We start from the raw sequence: 18,360 nt of genomic DNA on the forward strand, positions 1-18,360 counted from the left end.
GACGAAGGAGGAGAGAGAGAGTGACTGTATAGAATCAGAAACAGAAATGAGGTATGAGACCTAATAAATGCTGTCTTAAAAGTTTGTTGTGGAATTGCTAAGAAAATAGATAGTGAATGGCAAACTTGACTTTTTACACATGTGATGGTGGTCTTTTGGGCCAAATTAGCATTTTGGTGGAAAATGGAAAAATGTTATGAAGAGATGGACGAAGGAGGAGAGAGAGAGTGACTGTATAGAATCAGAAACAGAAATGAGGTATGAGACCTAATAAATGCTGTCTTAAAAGTTTGTTGTGGAATTGCTAAGAAAATAGATAGTGAATGGCAAACTTGACTTTTTACACATGTGATGGTGGTCTTTTGGGCCAAATTAGCATTTTGGTGGAAAATGGAAAAATGTTATGAAATTAGTGGCAAATGAGGTAATTTCCCATTAATCTAACAAATTATTACAAAAAAATTAACTTAACAAATTTATTTACCTAATTAATTAACTTAACTAAATAATTACTAAACTAACTTAATTAACATACATAATCACTAACTTTTACCGACGGGGCTACGGGGTTTCGATCGGGCTGAGGCGACGGGGCTGCGACGCGGAGCTACAACGCGTTGTGAACACGTGGAGCTCAACGCGACATGGAGCCAAAGCGCGGGGAGGCTTTGACCGCGGTTGTCAGGCGAGGCAGAGGAGGTGGTGGTGCAGATTATGAACGAGTTCGAAGGTGGTAAGGGCGACGGAGGTGGTGGTGGTGTGGTATGAGAGAGAGAGAGAGAGAGAGAGAGAGAGAGAGAGAGAGAGAGAGAGAGAGAGAGAGAGAGCAAACGGGTTGAGGAAGATGAAGAAAAGAAGTTCGCGATTTCTTTCGCTCGATCATCTTTCTTTTTCTTCTTTATTTTCTGCTTGCTTTGTTCTTTTATTTCAGCGTGTATTTTTATTTATTTATTTATTTATTTTTATTTTATCAGGTAATGAAGAAGCGAGTCGATCAAGAGATGAGGATAAGTGAAAATAAATTTTTTAAAATTGCAATTCAATCCCTCCTTAATTGCTCATTAAACCCTTCCTTTTTTGACTCTCCTAATTTCCTCCACAAAACCACTTTTTTTTTCTTTAAATGTTGCAAATGGATCATTTTCCATTTATTCTTGTCCCGGAGGATGAAAAATATTACCGAAAAATTAATTATATATGTTTGGAGGACCTCTTTTATCTTTTCTCATCCCCGAAAAGAAGAAATCGTTCAAAACATTGATCTTATTCAAATGCCTTTTTGAAGAAAAATGAAGAGTTACGCTTTGTTTTGGCAAAGACCATATAGAGGCACTCTATCATTAATCTAATAATTATGACTAATAGACATAAAGATGGAATCGAATCAGTTCACGATCATAAAAATCACAATTATAAAAAGAAAATAAAGGGAATGAAAAATGGACATTTTCACGCTTAGTCTCGTACCGTTGGAATTCTCATATCACATCAAACCATCACAAAAGTTCTTTCTAGCTAAGATAAGGTTAGTCTATTTTATTCCACAATTGATTCTTTAGTATCTATGTTATGGAATGAAAATTATAGCTATTGTTTCTGGCCATTAAAATTCAATATTTAGGTATATTTTAGGCCATAAAGTGTGGCGAAACAAGTACGCCTTTATCTTTTCTCCATTTTTATAGGTAGTAAAACTTCGCAATAATTCTTTCTTCCATTCTCATTGCATGTGTCGCAGAATTTGATGAAATGGCTAAGGTCTTGATAAATGTGTAAGGTGTCCATCACTTATATTCTACACTTCTTTGATGTGTGTATATATATATATATATATATATATATATATATATATAAATAGAAATATTTAAAAAAATATGACAGAAAAAGACGGGTGTTATTTATATACTCGTGAAATTATTAATTACAAAAAAAAAAAAAAAATCCCTTCACTTTTTTTTTGTCACAATATAACCCCTATATATCTTTTTTTTTCAACTTAACAACTTTTATATATAAAAAATAATTCAGATCTTTTGACGTCTCCATTAATTCTCCAATCAAAATAACTCATGTCATTATTTTATTAAATTAATAGTTTATATTTAATTAATTAAAATGATTTATTTTGATTAGAAAGACACTAAAAGAGACATCAAAAAGAGACAGATGATCCCGGTTCATAAAAACACCGGTTCATAAAAACAGCATGATAATCGATATTTTTATTTGTGGAGAACCAAAAAATCAAACGACACTTCATAATCATATTATTAATGAAATTTTAGTAGAATTTGATGATAGTCAGATTGTAACTAATAATAGCTACTAACATTTTATTTATTAAGAATCATATGACATGTATAATTGTTCTGAATATATAATATTTCTAATATATATATATATATATTCCAAAAAATGACCCACCAAAAGTCATATCTTTCCACTATCCTTTTATTTATTTTTCCCTGTGGGCGTTATATCTGGTAAAATTATCCAAGTGTTCATCTACCAGTATTATTTCTGGCCCAAAGGATCTTAATTCAAGATACAACTTTTATTTTGTGTCAAAGTAGATACGCTCACAGCTTGGAACGATGGGGTTTTATGGGTCTCAAATTCCTAATCACCACAATTCCTTCTAGGTATAGAACTACTAATGGAAATTTGGTCCTACTTCACATTATTAACAAATTTGTTGTGTGTGTGTGTGTGTGTGTGTGTGTATTTATTCTTTCTTCTAGACCTCCTGTAAATTGATAACAAATAACATCTAATAATCATAGTAATCAGAGTCATTTGAGTTACATGTCAAAGGGTATTGGTTCGCAAAAGTGTGAAATATATGATATAAGGAAGTAGGAATCGTTAATGAAATTGAAATATTTATTTATTTTACAATAATATGTGTAAATTTATAACAATATATATTTAATTTGAGCAACAAATCCAAGCAAGATAATTTATCCAGTTAAAGAAAAATCACTCAATTTAGGCTAGTTGAAACTATTTTAATTAAGAAATAACCCATGTTTCATTTTATTTAAATAACTTACCAAAATCTCACCTTTTAGGCAGTTTTTCTTATTCAATTACTATTTTATCATCCTTTAATTAATTCTTTTTTATTTAATAAGGTACGTTAATTTTTTCTTCAGAAATTGTAATAAGAGTTGAGGGTGTTTTTTTTTTTTTTTTTTTTTTTTTTTTTTTTTTTTTTTTTTTTTCTTGGCAGTCTTTATTAAAAAATAACAAATTAATTTCCTATTTTAAAGCTCGTTTAAATCAAGGTAATGCTATCTTAATTTTTTCTAAGTCTAGAAAGATTTTATTATTCATTAACTGAAAAGCTATACATTTTTCTATTTATTAGAAAACAATTTTTTTTTATTTAATGGTTTGGTTGTTAAACAATCTTTTATAAAATACTAGTTTGTTCGCTTGTTTGTTTATAGACATAAACATTTTTCTTTTTAAAATAAAATCAATGAGGGTAACTACTAGTTTGTATGTTTGTTTACAATAACAAATTTTGTATTAGTAAAATCTAATCCGACTTTTTATTCGAAGTAGTTCCTATTTTTTACTTGTAATTAGTTTCGATTTTTGGTTTCCATTATGAATTTTTTGTTTGAAAAGTAATTAGATTTTATTTCCTTTAATTCTTTTTTTTTTTTAAATATTTTAAAATGAAATTAATTGACCAAGTGTCTATTTATTAAAAAAAATTAAAAGTAAAACTATTTTATAATTAGTCAAACTTAATTGAACTATTTTGCTTCATCGGCTATTAATAAATTATGCTATGATTTTCACACATAATACGCAAAAGAGGAATTTCTCTCTCATGCCAGCTTCCTACATAAAATATGGTTAATACAATGACATTTAGACAATAAATTAATCTATAATATTATGATTAACACATCCTATAACGAAGATCAATAGACAATACTTATCCGATCTCCAACATCTATAGGCTATAAAGCTACCTAATAATACGTTACAACGAATAGCAATACGGTATTGATTTTCATCAGCGGATCAATGCCGAGCTAGAGAGGTGATGGACCCACATGTCAAGTGAGTCCCACTTGTATTAGAGGATCAGCGATCACTGACCGCTGTTGCCTGTCAGTACTCATAACAATAAACAACACTAAGTTATTTCAAAATAGAAGTGAGATTTAGGAAATGCTCTTCTGTGCAAGGAATGGATATTACACCCATTGGGTGCTCAAATCCGAATTCCTCAGCAGCTCTGACCAACAAATCTTGAAACGAAGGATATTTCAAGTACGAGATTGGGATCACAAATCTCTTCCCCTTCTCTTCTCCTTGATTCCCTACATACACCGCGAAATGCCCCTTCGGCACACCACCGCGGCGGCGATGGAGATCGCGAGGACATGACGTGGCAGATAATAACCTTACGTATTTTACTGATGGGTTACTATTGGATCGCCGGTGAATAACTATTTGCTTGGCCTGAAGAACTATCTTCGGTACACGAATTCCCATGATGAGTATTCTTCTGTATTTCACAACGTTGCAATATAGAAATACAATATTTTTTTTTTCTCTGGCAATGAGAATATGATTTGTGAGAACTCACAAGTATTTATACAAATAACAAATTGTTATTATTATCAAGTATACAATATAGGGAAGATATCAATATGTTTTCATTATGATTGGATTTGCTTGGATATTATTGGATATATATGCATCAACTTGATGATCGATATATGTTACCGCTATATATATATATATATATATATATATATATATATATATATATATATATATATATATATATATATATATATATATATATCACGCAACGGGATGTCACATTTAATATCGTCATCTCTTACTGTATCTTGCTTAATAATACATCCAGTATATATACATATATATATTAAATGTGACATCCCGTTGCGTGATAATTAATACCACGATTACTTTAGTGTACTGTCTATATATAAATCAGCGAGAATCCATATGAGTTTAATATGATTTATGATATACTGATGTCACTTTATTGTATTATACCCTTTTTCTATTATATTATTATTTTCGCATAGCAATAATATGGATGATTAAATTGGTACATACTTGCTGATATTCTAATGCTCAAGCCATACCTTCCCAAAACCAAAACCACCTGAGCATATATATATTTTGAGAGTGCATATGCATAACTAATGCATCCATGTGAGATGTGACAAGTTCGATTTGTGTGTGTAAGAGAGAGAGAGAGAGAGAGATTTAAATATACTCGAGAAAAAAATCATTCACAAAAGCCCAGTTGAAGAAGCTCTTGGAAGATTGTCTACAATGAAATTGAGTATCCTCACTTTTGAGTCAAGAAAGCTTATAATAATAATAATAATAATCCATCATTAAGAATCAATGAGAAAATGATGTAAGATATTTTTACACATACTAAAGATGTTCTAGCAACATGAACACGTTAAAGCGGAAGCGAAAATGATCGGTTTACCTCCGGCCATTGTTGTATTTTTTCGGCGAGCTCCGGACTCCGATTCCGGCGAGTTTCTTTGAGGATCTTCTAAACTCTCTCTCTCTCACCCTTAGATGGCATTGGTATTCCGAATATGTGAGTGAGTTTAGGGACCCCAAAACGTTTTATTTATAGTCTCATTGTCATCAATGAGAAAAATCACAATCCCACTGTTATGGGCAATTACTTGATTCTTGGGCATTTATTTGAGCTCGAATTTGGCCATTAATTACTTTATCAATCTTAATATATATGGACCACAATAAGGAAAGAATATTTACTCATTAATGAATATTTTATAGAAATATTCTTACATTCTCCCACTTGGTCCATATAGCTCAAAACTTACAAAGAACAAAATATATGAATCATGGCGATAGGTTCTCTATGAGCGAGTATTATCTTCCATGTATTACTATATATTCAGTCTCTTCAACTTAATAGCCCTCTTATTCTTTAGTGAATAAACCATATGTTTATTCCAGGTCCACTCAAACGATATTTCTCAATAAATATAATGAATGTGCACAACTATATGAGAAAATATCTAACTGAATTAGACTTTATGAAAAAATAAATGTACCCCATTATAAGGATTACATCATTTAAGTAGATACCATGATTTCTAAATGATCCTTGAATTTCTTTAGTGGCATGCCTTTAGTCAATGATCGGTAACCATCAACTCAGTGCTAATTTGTTGGATGACCACTTTATCATCTTTAACACGTTCTATATTAGCTAAATACTTAATGTCGATGTGTTGCTTCGACTTCACTTTTATTAGCCATCAAAACAACAGCTGAATTGACATAGTACAACTTTAGTGGCCTAGAAATAAAGCCGACAACTCTAAGCCCATATTTGAAACTTTTCACACCATGCGATGTAGCTTCAAAACAAGATACGAACTCAGCTTCCATCGTGGATGTAGCAGTCAATGTCTGCTTAGTGCTTCTCCATGACACGGCTCCACCGGCTAGCATAAAAACATATCCCGAAGTGGATTTTCTTGAATCAATGCAGCAATCGTAGTCAGGGTCAGAGTAGCCAACCACTTCCATTTCATCGGTCCGTCTGAACATAAGCATGTAATCATTTGTTCCTTGAAGGTATCTCATAACATATGCAATGTCAGGTCGGGTACAAACCTGAGCATACACAAGGCTTCCTACAGCGGAAGCATATGGAATATTCTTTATTTGTTCCCTCTTAAGGTCATTTTTCGGACATTGGTCCAAACTGAATTTATCACCCTTCACAATGGATGCTACACTTGGTGAACAATCTTTCATCCGAAATCTCTCAAGAACTTTATTGATATAGGTCTCTTGAGACAAACCCAAAATGCCTCGTGATCTTTCCCTATGGATCTTAATGCCAATAACATAAGATGCATCACCCATATCTTTCATATCAAAGTTCTTTGAAAGAAATTGTTTCACCTCATACAGCATTCCATTATCATTAGTCGCTAGCAGAATATCATCCACATATAAAACAAGAAAACATATCTTACTCCCACTAACATTTTGGTATATACATTGATCCATGACGTTCTCTTCAAAGCCAAATGAACTTATGACATCATGAAACTTTAAATACCATTGGCGGGGAGGCTTGTTTCAAACCGTAAATGGATTTATTAATCTTGCAGGCTAAATGCTCACCATTAGTAGAAGAGAATCCTTCATGTTGTTTCATGTAAACCTCTTCCTTTAGATCTCCGTTAAGGAAGACCGTTTTCACATCCATTTGATGTAGCTCAAAATCAAAGTAAGCTACTAATGGCATAATCGTGCGAAGAAAATCTTTCTTTGATACAGGAGAAAAGGTCTTCGTGTAATCGATTCCTTCTCTTTGAGTGAACCCTTTGGCTACAAGTCTTGCCTTATGTCTCTCGATGTTGCCTTGTGAGTCTTTCTTTGTTTTAAAGACCCATTTGCATCCAATGGCTTTTAAACCATCTGGCAACTCGACGAGATCCCAGACTTGATTAATTGCCATATAGTTCATCTCCTCAATCATAGCTTTGTGCCATAAGTTAGATTCTTTAGAACTTACAGCTTGTGAAAACGTTTTAGGATCATTCTCGGCTCCAATGTTCCAATCCATTTCTTGCAGATATACTTCATAATCACTAGGGATTGCTGATCTTCTAACTCTAGTAGATCTTCTTAATATTGCTTCACCATTCTCTTGATGATCTTGTTGTTCAATAGGTTGTTCAACATGATCTTGATCAGCAACTTGATCTAAAGGATCAGCATTATTAGCTTGTGGAACTTCAATAGCTGGTTGTCGTCACACGATTGAGCTTGAGTAGTGTGAACGATAATCAATCTATCACTTGAATTAGAAGGTTGAGCTTCATTGTGATCCATTGCAGAGACTGAGTCACGCAATCGGCCACTCCCACTAATCAAGTCATTCTCAAGAAATTTTGCGTTTCTTGATTCCACAATCCTAGTATTGTGATATGGACAGTAGAATCTATAACCTTTAGACTTCTCGGCATATCCAATCAAATACCCACTTATAGTCCTAAGGTCTAGTTTCTTTTCTTGTGGATTATAAATTCTCACTTCAGACGGGCATCCCCAAATGTGTATATGTCGCAAATTGAATTTCCAACCTTTGAATAACTCAAATGGCGTTTTTAAAACAACCTTGGTTGGAACTCGATTTAATATATACACAGCTTTTTTTAGTGCCTCAGTCCACAAGAATTGAGGAAGTTTTGTTTTACTCCTCATACTTCTCACCATGTCCATTAAAGTTAGATTTCTTCTTTCTGAAACATCATTCTGGTCCGGAGTACCAGGCATAGTGTACTGGGCAACAATCCCATGTTCTTGAAGAAACTTCGCAAATGGCCCATGTGCTTGTCCATTCTCAATGTATCTACCATAATACTCACCACCTCTATATGATCTCACAATCTTAATTTGTTTACCACATTGTTTCTCTACTTCAGCCTTGAAAAATTTAAAGGCGTCTAAAGCTTCATCATTAGAATGAATTAAATAGAGATACATATATCGTGAGAAATCATCTATGAAAGTGATAAAGTATTTTGGACTACTTGCATCCATGTCAGGACAACAAATGTCTGTATGTATGATTTCTAACAATTCAGTACTTCTCTTTGCACCCTTTTTAGACTTGTTGGTTTGCTTTCCCTTTATGCAATCCACACAGGTCTCAAAGTCAGTAAAATCAAGAGCACTAAGTACTCCCTCATTCACTAACCTTTTAATTCTCAAAATGGAGATATGTCTCAATCTCCTGTGCCACAATAGAGAAGAATCTTCATTCATAATACAATGCTTCAACCCAGCAGTGACATTCATGGAGTAATGAGCAATGTTAGTTTGTAATGTAATGGAATAAAGACCTTCAGACAATGTACCATGACCACTAACTTCAGATTTATTAAATAAGGTTAAACCTTTATCCGAAAAAGTGAAATTCATAACCATAGGGCACAAGCTTTGAAATTGAAATTAAATTCCTTGAAAAACTAGGAACGTAAAAAGTCTTTCCATACGCAAAACAAACCCACTGCTTAACACCAAATTGCAAGAACCAATAGCGCCTCCACATGTGAGTTCATCCTGCTCTGTCTGAATGGATGCATTGCTCACTTCTTACTGGCTTTCGTAGGTTTTGAAACTCTGCAAGGTAATTGAAACATGGATTGTAGAACCATAGTCAATCCACCAAGTATTAGTTAGATTTAATTTATGACATACAAACAAAAGTTAAACACCTTTTTATCAGTCATACCTTTTGAACATAAGACACTTTTTTCTTTATGTGTCCCTTCTGATTGCAAAAGAAACACTTTGCCTTTTTCTTAATGTTCTTATTGACCTTTTGATCTTTAAGGGTTTCTGGCATGTCAACTTCCAAAGCCTTTGTTAGAGATGCAATATTCGTCATGCGCACGATAAGGGCATTTGTAAAATCTTTGTGTGAAGTGATAGAAATCTGGTCTATTGCCTTCAACAAAAGACCAATTGCTTCATATTGCTTAAGGGAAGCCCCAATCCCAGCAGATATTTTGTTCCTTATGAGCCTGATGCAGAGGCGATTAAAACGCTCACACTTTTCATAAAGATCAACCTGATCTGGGGTACTCACATGAGTAATTGTGGGTGGCTTTAGCTTCATAACTTCATTTAGCATATCTATCCATCCTAAATGAAGGATAAGCCCCTTATTGTCACGATCCACATCAGAGTAACTAACAGGTTGACGAGCTGCAATTTACATAAATTAGACATGCTTATTAAAATTTTGTTTTGAATAAAATTACTATATCATGTTTTACCAATGTAAAAACATGTTTTTACTCAATGAATCTAGAGACATAAAACTTGCATGTGGGCTAAAGTTCTAATTCAATTAGATTCACACGATTATGATAAAACTGTCTAACTATGTTCCTTTTCCTAATACTTGTGGGTTAATTAGGAAATATAATTTGATATTTTATCATAATTAATCATACAAATATTACAAAATTCATGTGGGTAGATTTCATACTATAGCATATGATTAACCACAATTATTATTTTAATTTGATTTTAATTCTAAATATACAATCTAGATTAATTAAAGATGTTGTGGCTACTCTCTAATTAATAAAGATCATATTAATCACAAAAATAATATAACTAAAATAAATAATATTGTGCTAGTCATTAAATTGCTAAATGTTATATACATGTCCCAAACAATTATAATAAAGGGCATATAACTTTTAAATTATTCTAACACAATATAATTTAAAAGCAGATTCTAAATAATGCAAAACAAGTATCAATTTATTTTATATTCCACATAATATGACCATAAGTCATATTCATATATATATATATATATATATATATATATATATATATATAAAAGGTAATATATATATATATATATATATATATATACTGTAAACGCATAAGCATCATTTACTGTAAAGGAAACAAGTATCATTTACTGTAAACGCATAAGCATAATAAAATATATACTTTTAACAAATAAATAAAGATCCATATAGAGATAAAGCCATTGCACGTGGGTTTGAAAAACAAAAAACCTATTAGTTGCATAATGGTAGTCTGAACAGCCCGAAAGAAAATTAATATCAAGCCCATTAAGGAATCAGCCCAAGACATGCTGAAAAGAAAAAGACAGCATGCACAAAAACGACATAACGAAAGAAAAACAACAAAAATTCGAAACGACAAAAAATCGACGCCAAATTTTAAACTACATGTCGTTTTTCATCGTCTTCAACCTCTAGATGGGTTATTACGACCCGGTTGTGACCCGTTTCAAGATCCGACTCGTTTTCCCTCATTTTAACACCGAATTGAGTGATTCAAAAGCCAAAAGAATCACAAAATAATTTTCTCAAAGATTTCCATAATAATATTAACATTTTGACGTCAAAAAAACGCAAAACATAAACACACAAGAATATGGAAATTTTCAAAAACAAGGTAGATGTTGTGTGGGGCTCTGATACCAAATGTAAGATATTTTTACACATACTAAAGATGTTCTAGCAACATGAACACGTTAAAGCGGAAGCGAAAAGGATCGGTTTACCTCCGACCATTGTTGTGTTTTTCCGGCGAGCTCCGGACTCCGATTCCGGCGAGTTGCTTTGAGGATCTTCTAAACTCTCGCTCTCACCCTTAAATGGCGTTGGTATTCCGAATGTGTGAGTGAGTTTAGGGACCCCAAAACGTTTTATTTATAGTATCATTGCCATCAATGAAAAAAATCACAATCCCCCTATTATGGGCAATTACTTGATTCTTGGGCATTTATTTGAGCTCGAATTTGGCCATTAATTACTTGATCAATCTTAATATATATATGAACCACAATAAGGAAAGAATATTTCCTCATTAATGAATATTTTATAGAAATATTTTTACAAATGATCATTAATCCATTCTCATTAATCCGTATTCCGACCAAATAGACAAAGTATTTATATTGTTGATATATTTATATAATTTATTATAAAAATTACGGTTAGTTAACTTGATTATGATTAAATTAATGTCTAAACTAATTTTTTATAGTTAGTTTATACACTCTCTAACACCCTCTCCTCAAGGTAGACGAAAAAGATATTTGAGGCACATCTTGGGGAAGAAAGACAATAGTTGGTGTTGGCAAAGGCTTGTTAAAGGCATAAGTGAGTTGATGAGATGGTCGAATCAGTAGTACTTGACATGTTCATACTCGCAAGGATATCGCACAAAATAGTAGTCTATGTCAACATCCTTTGTTCTCTCCTGAAATATACGCGATGAGGAATATGTAGTACTGTTTAATTGCACAAACAAGATAGTAGTTGATGAGGATGATACCAAAGTCTCTTAGAAGTTGTAAAACTAGATGAGCTAACTGGTAGCTAGACCTAGTGCACGGTACTCAGCTTTATGATCTAGAGACTGAAGCTTGCTTCTTTACCTTCCATGAGATAGGTGACTCTCCAATTGTGACGAGCTAGTTTCTCGGACCGTTATACTTATATAATAACTTTTATTTATATAGAAGTGGGAGGGTTTTTTTATAGACATTTGCAAATTTATTTTTTTAAACATTTATTCTCAAATACCATATAGTAAAAAAAACTCGTACTAGTCATCTTCAAAATAAATTTGATCAAAACAAAATTAGAAACAATAAATTAAAAATAAACATTATAATTTTTATCACGGTAAAACTTTTTCTTGAAAGTTGGTTGACCTTTAATTTAAAACTAATATTTTGGTACTAACTTAATAGAAAATAAGTTATAATTTTGTTTAACTAATCTAAAGATAAAATTTAACAATATGTAAACCAAAACATACTACTTAATCTAGATAAAAACATTATTTTATAAATTATATTAAAATATAATATATCTTCTCTTGCGCAATGAAAACCATAGCCCAACTATTTTGCTATTGACGTCGCTGGTCCATATTTGTCACTTAGCATTTGTTAACCTACAACACAATGTAACAACTTTGTGGAAAATGAGCTATTGCGCACTTAGCAATAACAACATAAAAATCACAAAATAAGATAAGTAATGCACTGTGTGAACAAGTTATTAGTATTTTCATTCTAATAGGTGATATGGTCTTTTTTTTATCATATTTTATATCGGGGTTCTTGTAGAGTAGTCGTACTTGTTTTAGTGTACATATTGAAAATGAAGATATTGCAACCATACTCCGCCTCATCGTATTAAACTTACAACATATGAAAAATTTCTCCATTTGAGCCCGTAAGTCGGCTCGAGAAATTTCTCTATAAGTCTTCACTAGCTCCAGGCGGCACCATATTCTTACTTATCTTTTCTCTAGGTGACATGCAAGTATGATAATCTGACATAAATAAGCATCATACATAACATAATACGATGGCATGATTATAATTGAATACGTGTCATATGTAAATAACGTATCAATGCATGTGAAACATAGAACACCTTATCCCAATCAATAACTAGCATTTTATTTAACATACCAAAATTTACCTTCCATAACAAGTTCATGATTGTAGAGTTGATTAATACGTATGAGATTAATAGTAAGACCATCAACCAACAAAACATATTTTAGACAAGAAAGACCAGAATAATTTAACCGACTTTTATCAAGGACTTTACCTCGACCACCATCACCGAAGGTAACATAGCTATTAGAGTGGGTCTTCGGGTTAACAAGAAAGTTTTTCTCACCGGTCATGTGACGAGTGTTGGTGATTATTGCACCTTGATAACCATATTAAGTGCGAAAAGTTTAATTACACTAAAAAGAGCTAATTAATATTATGGTTATCAAACAAGATCTAGATTTACTTATGAATTATTCACGAAAGCAATATCAAGCAACCAATAAGAGCTAGGTTCAGAGATTCAGTAATACTTACATGTTTTGGATTAGCTATTGAATCTTCAAGCTTTGACTTCTCTGTCTTCAGTCTTAAAAGACTATCTTCAAGCTTTTAGCTCCTTCTTCAAGCTTTAGCTCCTCGATACTCTGAACTTGTCTATGATGATACTGTAATATTCCGAAACGTAATCTCCTAGACGAATAAGAAAGATGAGTGAGCACAATCTTTATCTCACTACGATCTACAACGAGGTGTTTAGATCGCACCGTGTTAAAGGGATTAGAATCATGGAGTTCCAAAGGGGGAGAGGGGCGTCGGCCAAGAGATGGAGGGAGAGCTCTCTTGGTCGAATTTTCTAATGCACAGAAGTGTTTTCTTTTCTCATGAACCCCCTATTTATAGTAGTGGAAATGATATATTATTGGTAGTTTCCAAAATATATTATTTCCTTTTATTATCTTCAAATTAGTGAATCTAAGATTGGCCATTGGATCTTATCTCATGAATCATACTTTCTCTCTTAGCCAACAGATCAATATCTCTGAGATTTTATTTCCTGTTTGAATAGAGAATATTTATTAATGAGAGAATAATGGAAATATCTTATTTCCTTTTAAATATTATTCTCTTATAAAAGAGAATAAAAGATAATATCTTATTTCTTTTTAAATATTATTCTCATTAATATTCATGAGAGAGAATAAAGGACAATATCTTGTTTCCTTTTAAATATTATTCTCTCATTAATATTCACGAGAGAGAACAAAAGACAATATCTTATTTCTTTTTAAATATTATTCTCTCATAAAAGAGAATAAAGGATAATATCTTATTTCCTTTTAAATATTATTCTCATTAATATTCATGAGAGAGAATAAAGGACAATATATTGTTTCCTTTTAAATATTATTCTCTCATTAATATTCACGAGCGAGAATAAAAGACAATATCTTATTTCTTTTTAAATATTATTCTCTCCTCATATTCATGAAAGAGAATAAATTACAATATCTTATGTTCTTTTAAATATTTCTCTCTCCTTTATTTAAACAACTAAAGAGAAAGTATTGGTAAGTACCAATAAGGCATGGACGATTTTTATGGCACACGACCAAGGAGGATTTCGCGCAAATCTTATGCCGGGATCCTCCAAAACTCGTCCAACACAATATGTGCAAGGCCTAATTGCTTAAAACCCAATTAATTATTTATTAACTTGGACCAACAGTAAACAAATAAGTAATGGATTAATTATTTACTTGATCAAACAATAAATAATTAATACTACCATAAAAAAATATTTAATTATACAAATACCCATATTCCAGAATTGATGCTGTCAATCACAATTACAGCTAGTGAGATTATAATAATGAAAACATTATTATTCGAAAATTCTTATCCGCCTTTATCAGAGCCGAATCGGAGACTATAGACCTAGTATTAGAAGCTTAACAAATCCGATGAAAAGACGAAAAAGTCATTTCTCTTTTCTACATCGATTTGTCTAATCTTGGTCAGACTCCACCTTGTAAGCCAAGACTGAACCCTCCTTGGTACTAGAATTATATTTACTCATCGTGACGAGTGTCCACTGATATAGTCAGTTCGTGATCAAGATCCTCCAAGTTCAACCCGTGTCAAGAGAAGTCAATTTTTCCGTTATACTTCTCTTGATACATATCAGCCCTAAGCATTGTTGCTTCCCTAGCGAAAGATTCTTTCGAACGTTACTTACTTCGAAAGTGCGCGCAATCTATCGGTTCTGGAATCAACCCTTAGGTGAGAGAACATTAACCTTCTTTCAGGAAGGCTGGATTCTGTATCTATAAATCATTTCCCACTCGAGTTATGCTCTGAGAAAACTCCCAAGACATAAGTTGTGATTAGCATGAATAGCCTTTTAGCGAATGAGTCAAAGAGCTCAGTAACATAATCCAGTGTCCATGATCACTTCAGGATTTAGATCAAGTCTCACTGTGACCATCATAGTGGCCTCGGTTAGTGTGTCGTAACGGTCCTTAAACGACACATCTACACCAAGACATGTCCAGGTCGTACACTTACCACAAGTGTAGAATGCTCCCACATAGTGATGCTGTCAATCACAATTACAGCTAGTGAGATTATAATAATGAAAACATTATTATTCGAAAGTTCTTATCCGCCTTTATCAGAGCCGAATCGGAGACTATAGACCTAGTATTAGAAGCTTAACAAATCCGATGAAAAGACGAAAAAGTCATTTCTCTTTTCTACATCGATTTGTCTAATCTTGGTCAGACTCCACCTTGTAAGGCAAGACTTAACCCTCCTTGGTACTAGAATTATATTTACTCATCGTGACGAGTGTCCACTGATATAGTCAGTTCGTGATCAAGATCCTTCAGGTTCAACTCGTGTCGAGAAAAGTCAATTATTCCGTTATACTTTTCTTGACACTTATAAGTGTTGTCAATGGTGCCCACAAGAAGAGTAGTAGTGTCTATTTATGTACATTTGATGTAATATAGTCTCACGAAGACTCTTTCTTGTAATTGTTTATTCATTAATAAAAAGTTGAAACGTTCATTCATTCTTTCTTTTCTGCTTGAAGCTTTATGATAAAACATTAGTATATAGTCCATAAACAAACTTAACAACTTACGAAGAGACAAATATAGATTTGCATGAACAAAATCTTCGTAGTTTGCTTAAAATGATATATTCGCAATCTAAGGGTCAAAGGACTATTGACCTCAGTACGATTGTTAGGAGAATCTATGATGTCTGGTTATGGGGCATTGAGAGTTGGAGACTCTATAGTTCTTCTAGGTATCTTCTGAAGGTACTGAATTGACCAGTGCACTTCTAGGGACAAAATAAGAACAAACCATTCAACCTCTTATGTCTCGAAGTCACTACATATGAATTGCATCATGCTTACCTTAATCCTGAAATGAGACATGCCATTTCACACGTTACGTATTCTCATTTGAGAAAGTCAGAGTTCGGACTCACTATGTGATTCTGAACAGGACCTATTGGTGAAGTACTAAGTTGTGAAGATGTCATGAGTAACTTTGTGAAGTTCTCATAGATATGAAATTCATGTACAAGATTGCTGAAATGCAATGTATATCACCTCATGCTTTATTCCTTGGAATGTGAATAAATGAACTGGCCAGTGTCCAAATTGAGTCTTGACTCTTTTGGATGAAACAATGTGACTTGTTAGCTCCTCGTCAATACATTGTTTCTAACTTATTCACAAGCGACAAAGGAGTTGAGAAAATAACAGTTAGAAGAGTAAAATGATAATTTTGTAAATCTCGACTAGCTGATGATATTCATGAAGGGTAAACATAGATAATATTCAGTGGATCAGCTCATTACAATTAGGTTGAATTCTTGAGTATAAAATAAATTCATTTGAACCGAGAGATTAGTGGAGTCAGTTGACATTAAGCTAAACTTGGAAAAGGTTTGTGAACTTTTGATTCCAAGTATTTAGCTCAAGCTTTGTTCATTTGGATCCATGAGGTCACTTTCACAAATCATATCGAGTAGAAATAGTCAAACTAGAAGCTAAGTCAAAACAAGAACGAGACAAGTTTTACGAAAATTGTCAAAATGGTATTTTTGTCTTTTTGGGCATAGGATGAAATGAATGTCAACAAATTTTTTGACAATGTCATATGATGACATATTGATACTCGGCCATGATGAGTTCATTGGGCCTTGTGAATTAATTTAATTTTATAGAATTTTACTTGAAAATTCTTAATGGGCTTTTCTTATGTTGTCATGAACAAGTAAAGAAAAATCTAGAAAGACTTTCTAGAAGGCTCTTTGGCTGTCCAACCCAAGGGAAATGGAGAAAAATTTTGTGCAACCCATAGTGTGAAAGAGAGTTTAGAAACAAGGTGGGCGGCAACAAGGCAATGAGAGAGCAAAAGAGGAAACAAATCCAAGGCTTCTAGAAGCCTATGTTGGACGTGTGACTCTTAGGGAAAAAGGGAAATTTTTTCTCATGAATATGTGATATTCTATAGAAGAGGAAACTACCTCGTTGAAGGTAATCCCTCCCCTATAAATAGAGGCATCATTCTCATTGTTTATTCATCCGACATAAGTTAGAGATTGAGAGACTCTCTCTCTCTAGACCTTGTGGCCGATCCTCTCTCTCTCTCTCTCTCTCTCTCTCTAAGTTTTCTTTCGTTTTTGTTTTGGCACCTAGGTCCACATTTGACCTAGTGTGTTTTTAGCTCTTCGACTTTGAGACTTGTTCTCGAGTCGTCGTGTTTAAAAGTGTCCACACGCTAATTCCTTTCTGTCTCGAGTGATTCTTGTGATAGAAACTGTCGTGGTTGCTCGAGTTGCCGAGGAAAGAAGAGAGACGTGATGCGAGGGGAGAAGAACGTTTCAACCTTCCGAAGGCTCGTCAACGTTCAAGCTTCTCAAAGGTTAGTAAATTATTTAATGCTCATAATAGTTTTTATTTACGTGTACTTGCTCTTTGTCTAGGTTAGTAAAATCGTTTTACTTGTCAAAAAGAAAAATTTTAAATTCCGCCGCTTACCCGAAGCGTTAAACTTTTTCTTAAACCCTAGATCAATTCCAACAATAAGCCCTAAGTATTGTTGCTTCCCAGCAAAAGATTCTTCCGAACGTACAAACTTCGGAAGTGCGCGCAATATATCGGTTCTGGAATCAACCCTTAGGTGATAGAGCATTTACCTTCTTTCAGGAAGGCTGGATTCCATATATGTAAATCACTTCCCACTCGAACCATGTTCCGCAATGCTCCCAAGACATAAGTTGTGATTACCATGATATTGGCCTTTTAGCGAATGAGTCAAAGAGTGCGGTAACATAATCCAGTGTCCATGATCACTTCAGGATTTAGATCAAGTCTCACTGTGACCATCATTTGTGATCTCGGT

The 18,360-nt window shown here is 33.2% G+C and overlaps 1 protein-coding gene across 1 annotated transcript; it reads right to left on the reverse strand.

Annotated features, from left to right (window-relative positions):
- Positions 1-3,969: 3,969 nt before the first annotated feature.
- On the reverse strand, positions 3,970-4,581 carry LOC149389720 (auxin-induced protein X15-like). The gene has a single exon (XM_089624566.1). The coding sequence runs from the start codon at positions 4,516-4,518 to the stop codon at positions 4,162-4,164; it is 357 nt and encodes a 118-aa protein (XP_089480692.1). The 5' UTR covers positions 4,519-4,581; the 3' UTR covers positions 3,970-4,161.
- Positions 4,582-18,360: the final 13,779 nt, after the last annotated feature.

Source organism: Urtica dioica, chromosome 8 (genome assembly GCF_054948205.1).
Source record: "Urtica dioica subsp. dioica isolate 48M chromosome 8, U.dioica_male_clone48M_v1_H2, whole genome shotgun sequence".
NCBI lineage: Eukaryota > Viridiplantae > Streptophyta > Magnoliopsida > Rosales > Urticaceae > Urtica > Urtica dioica.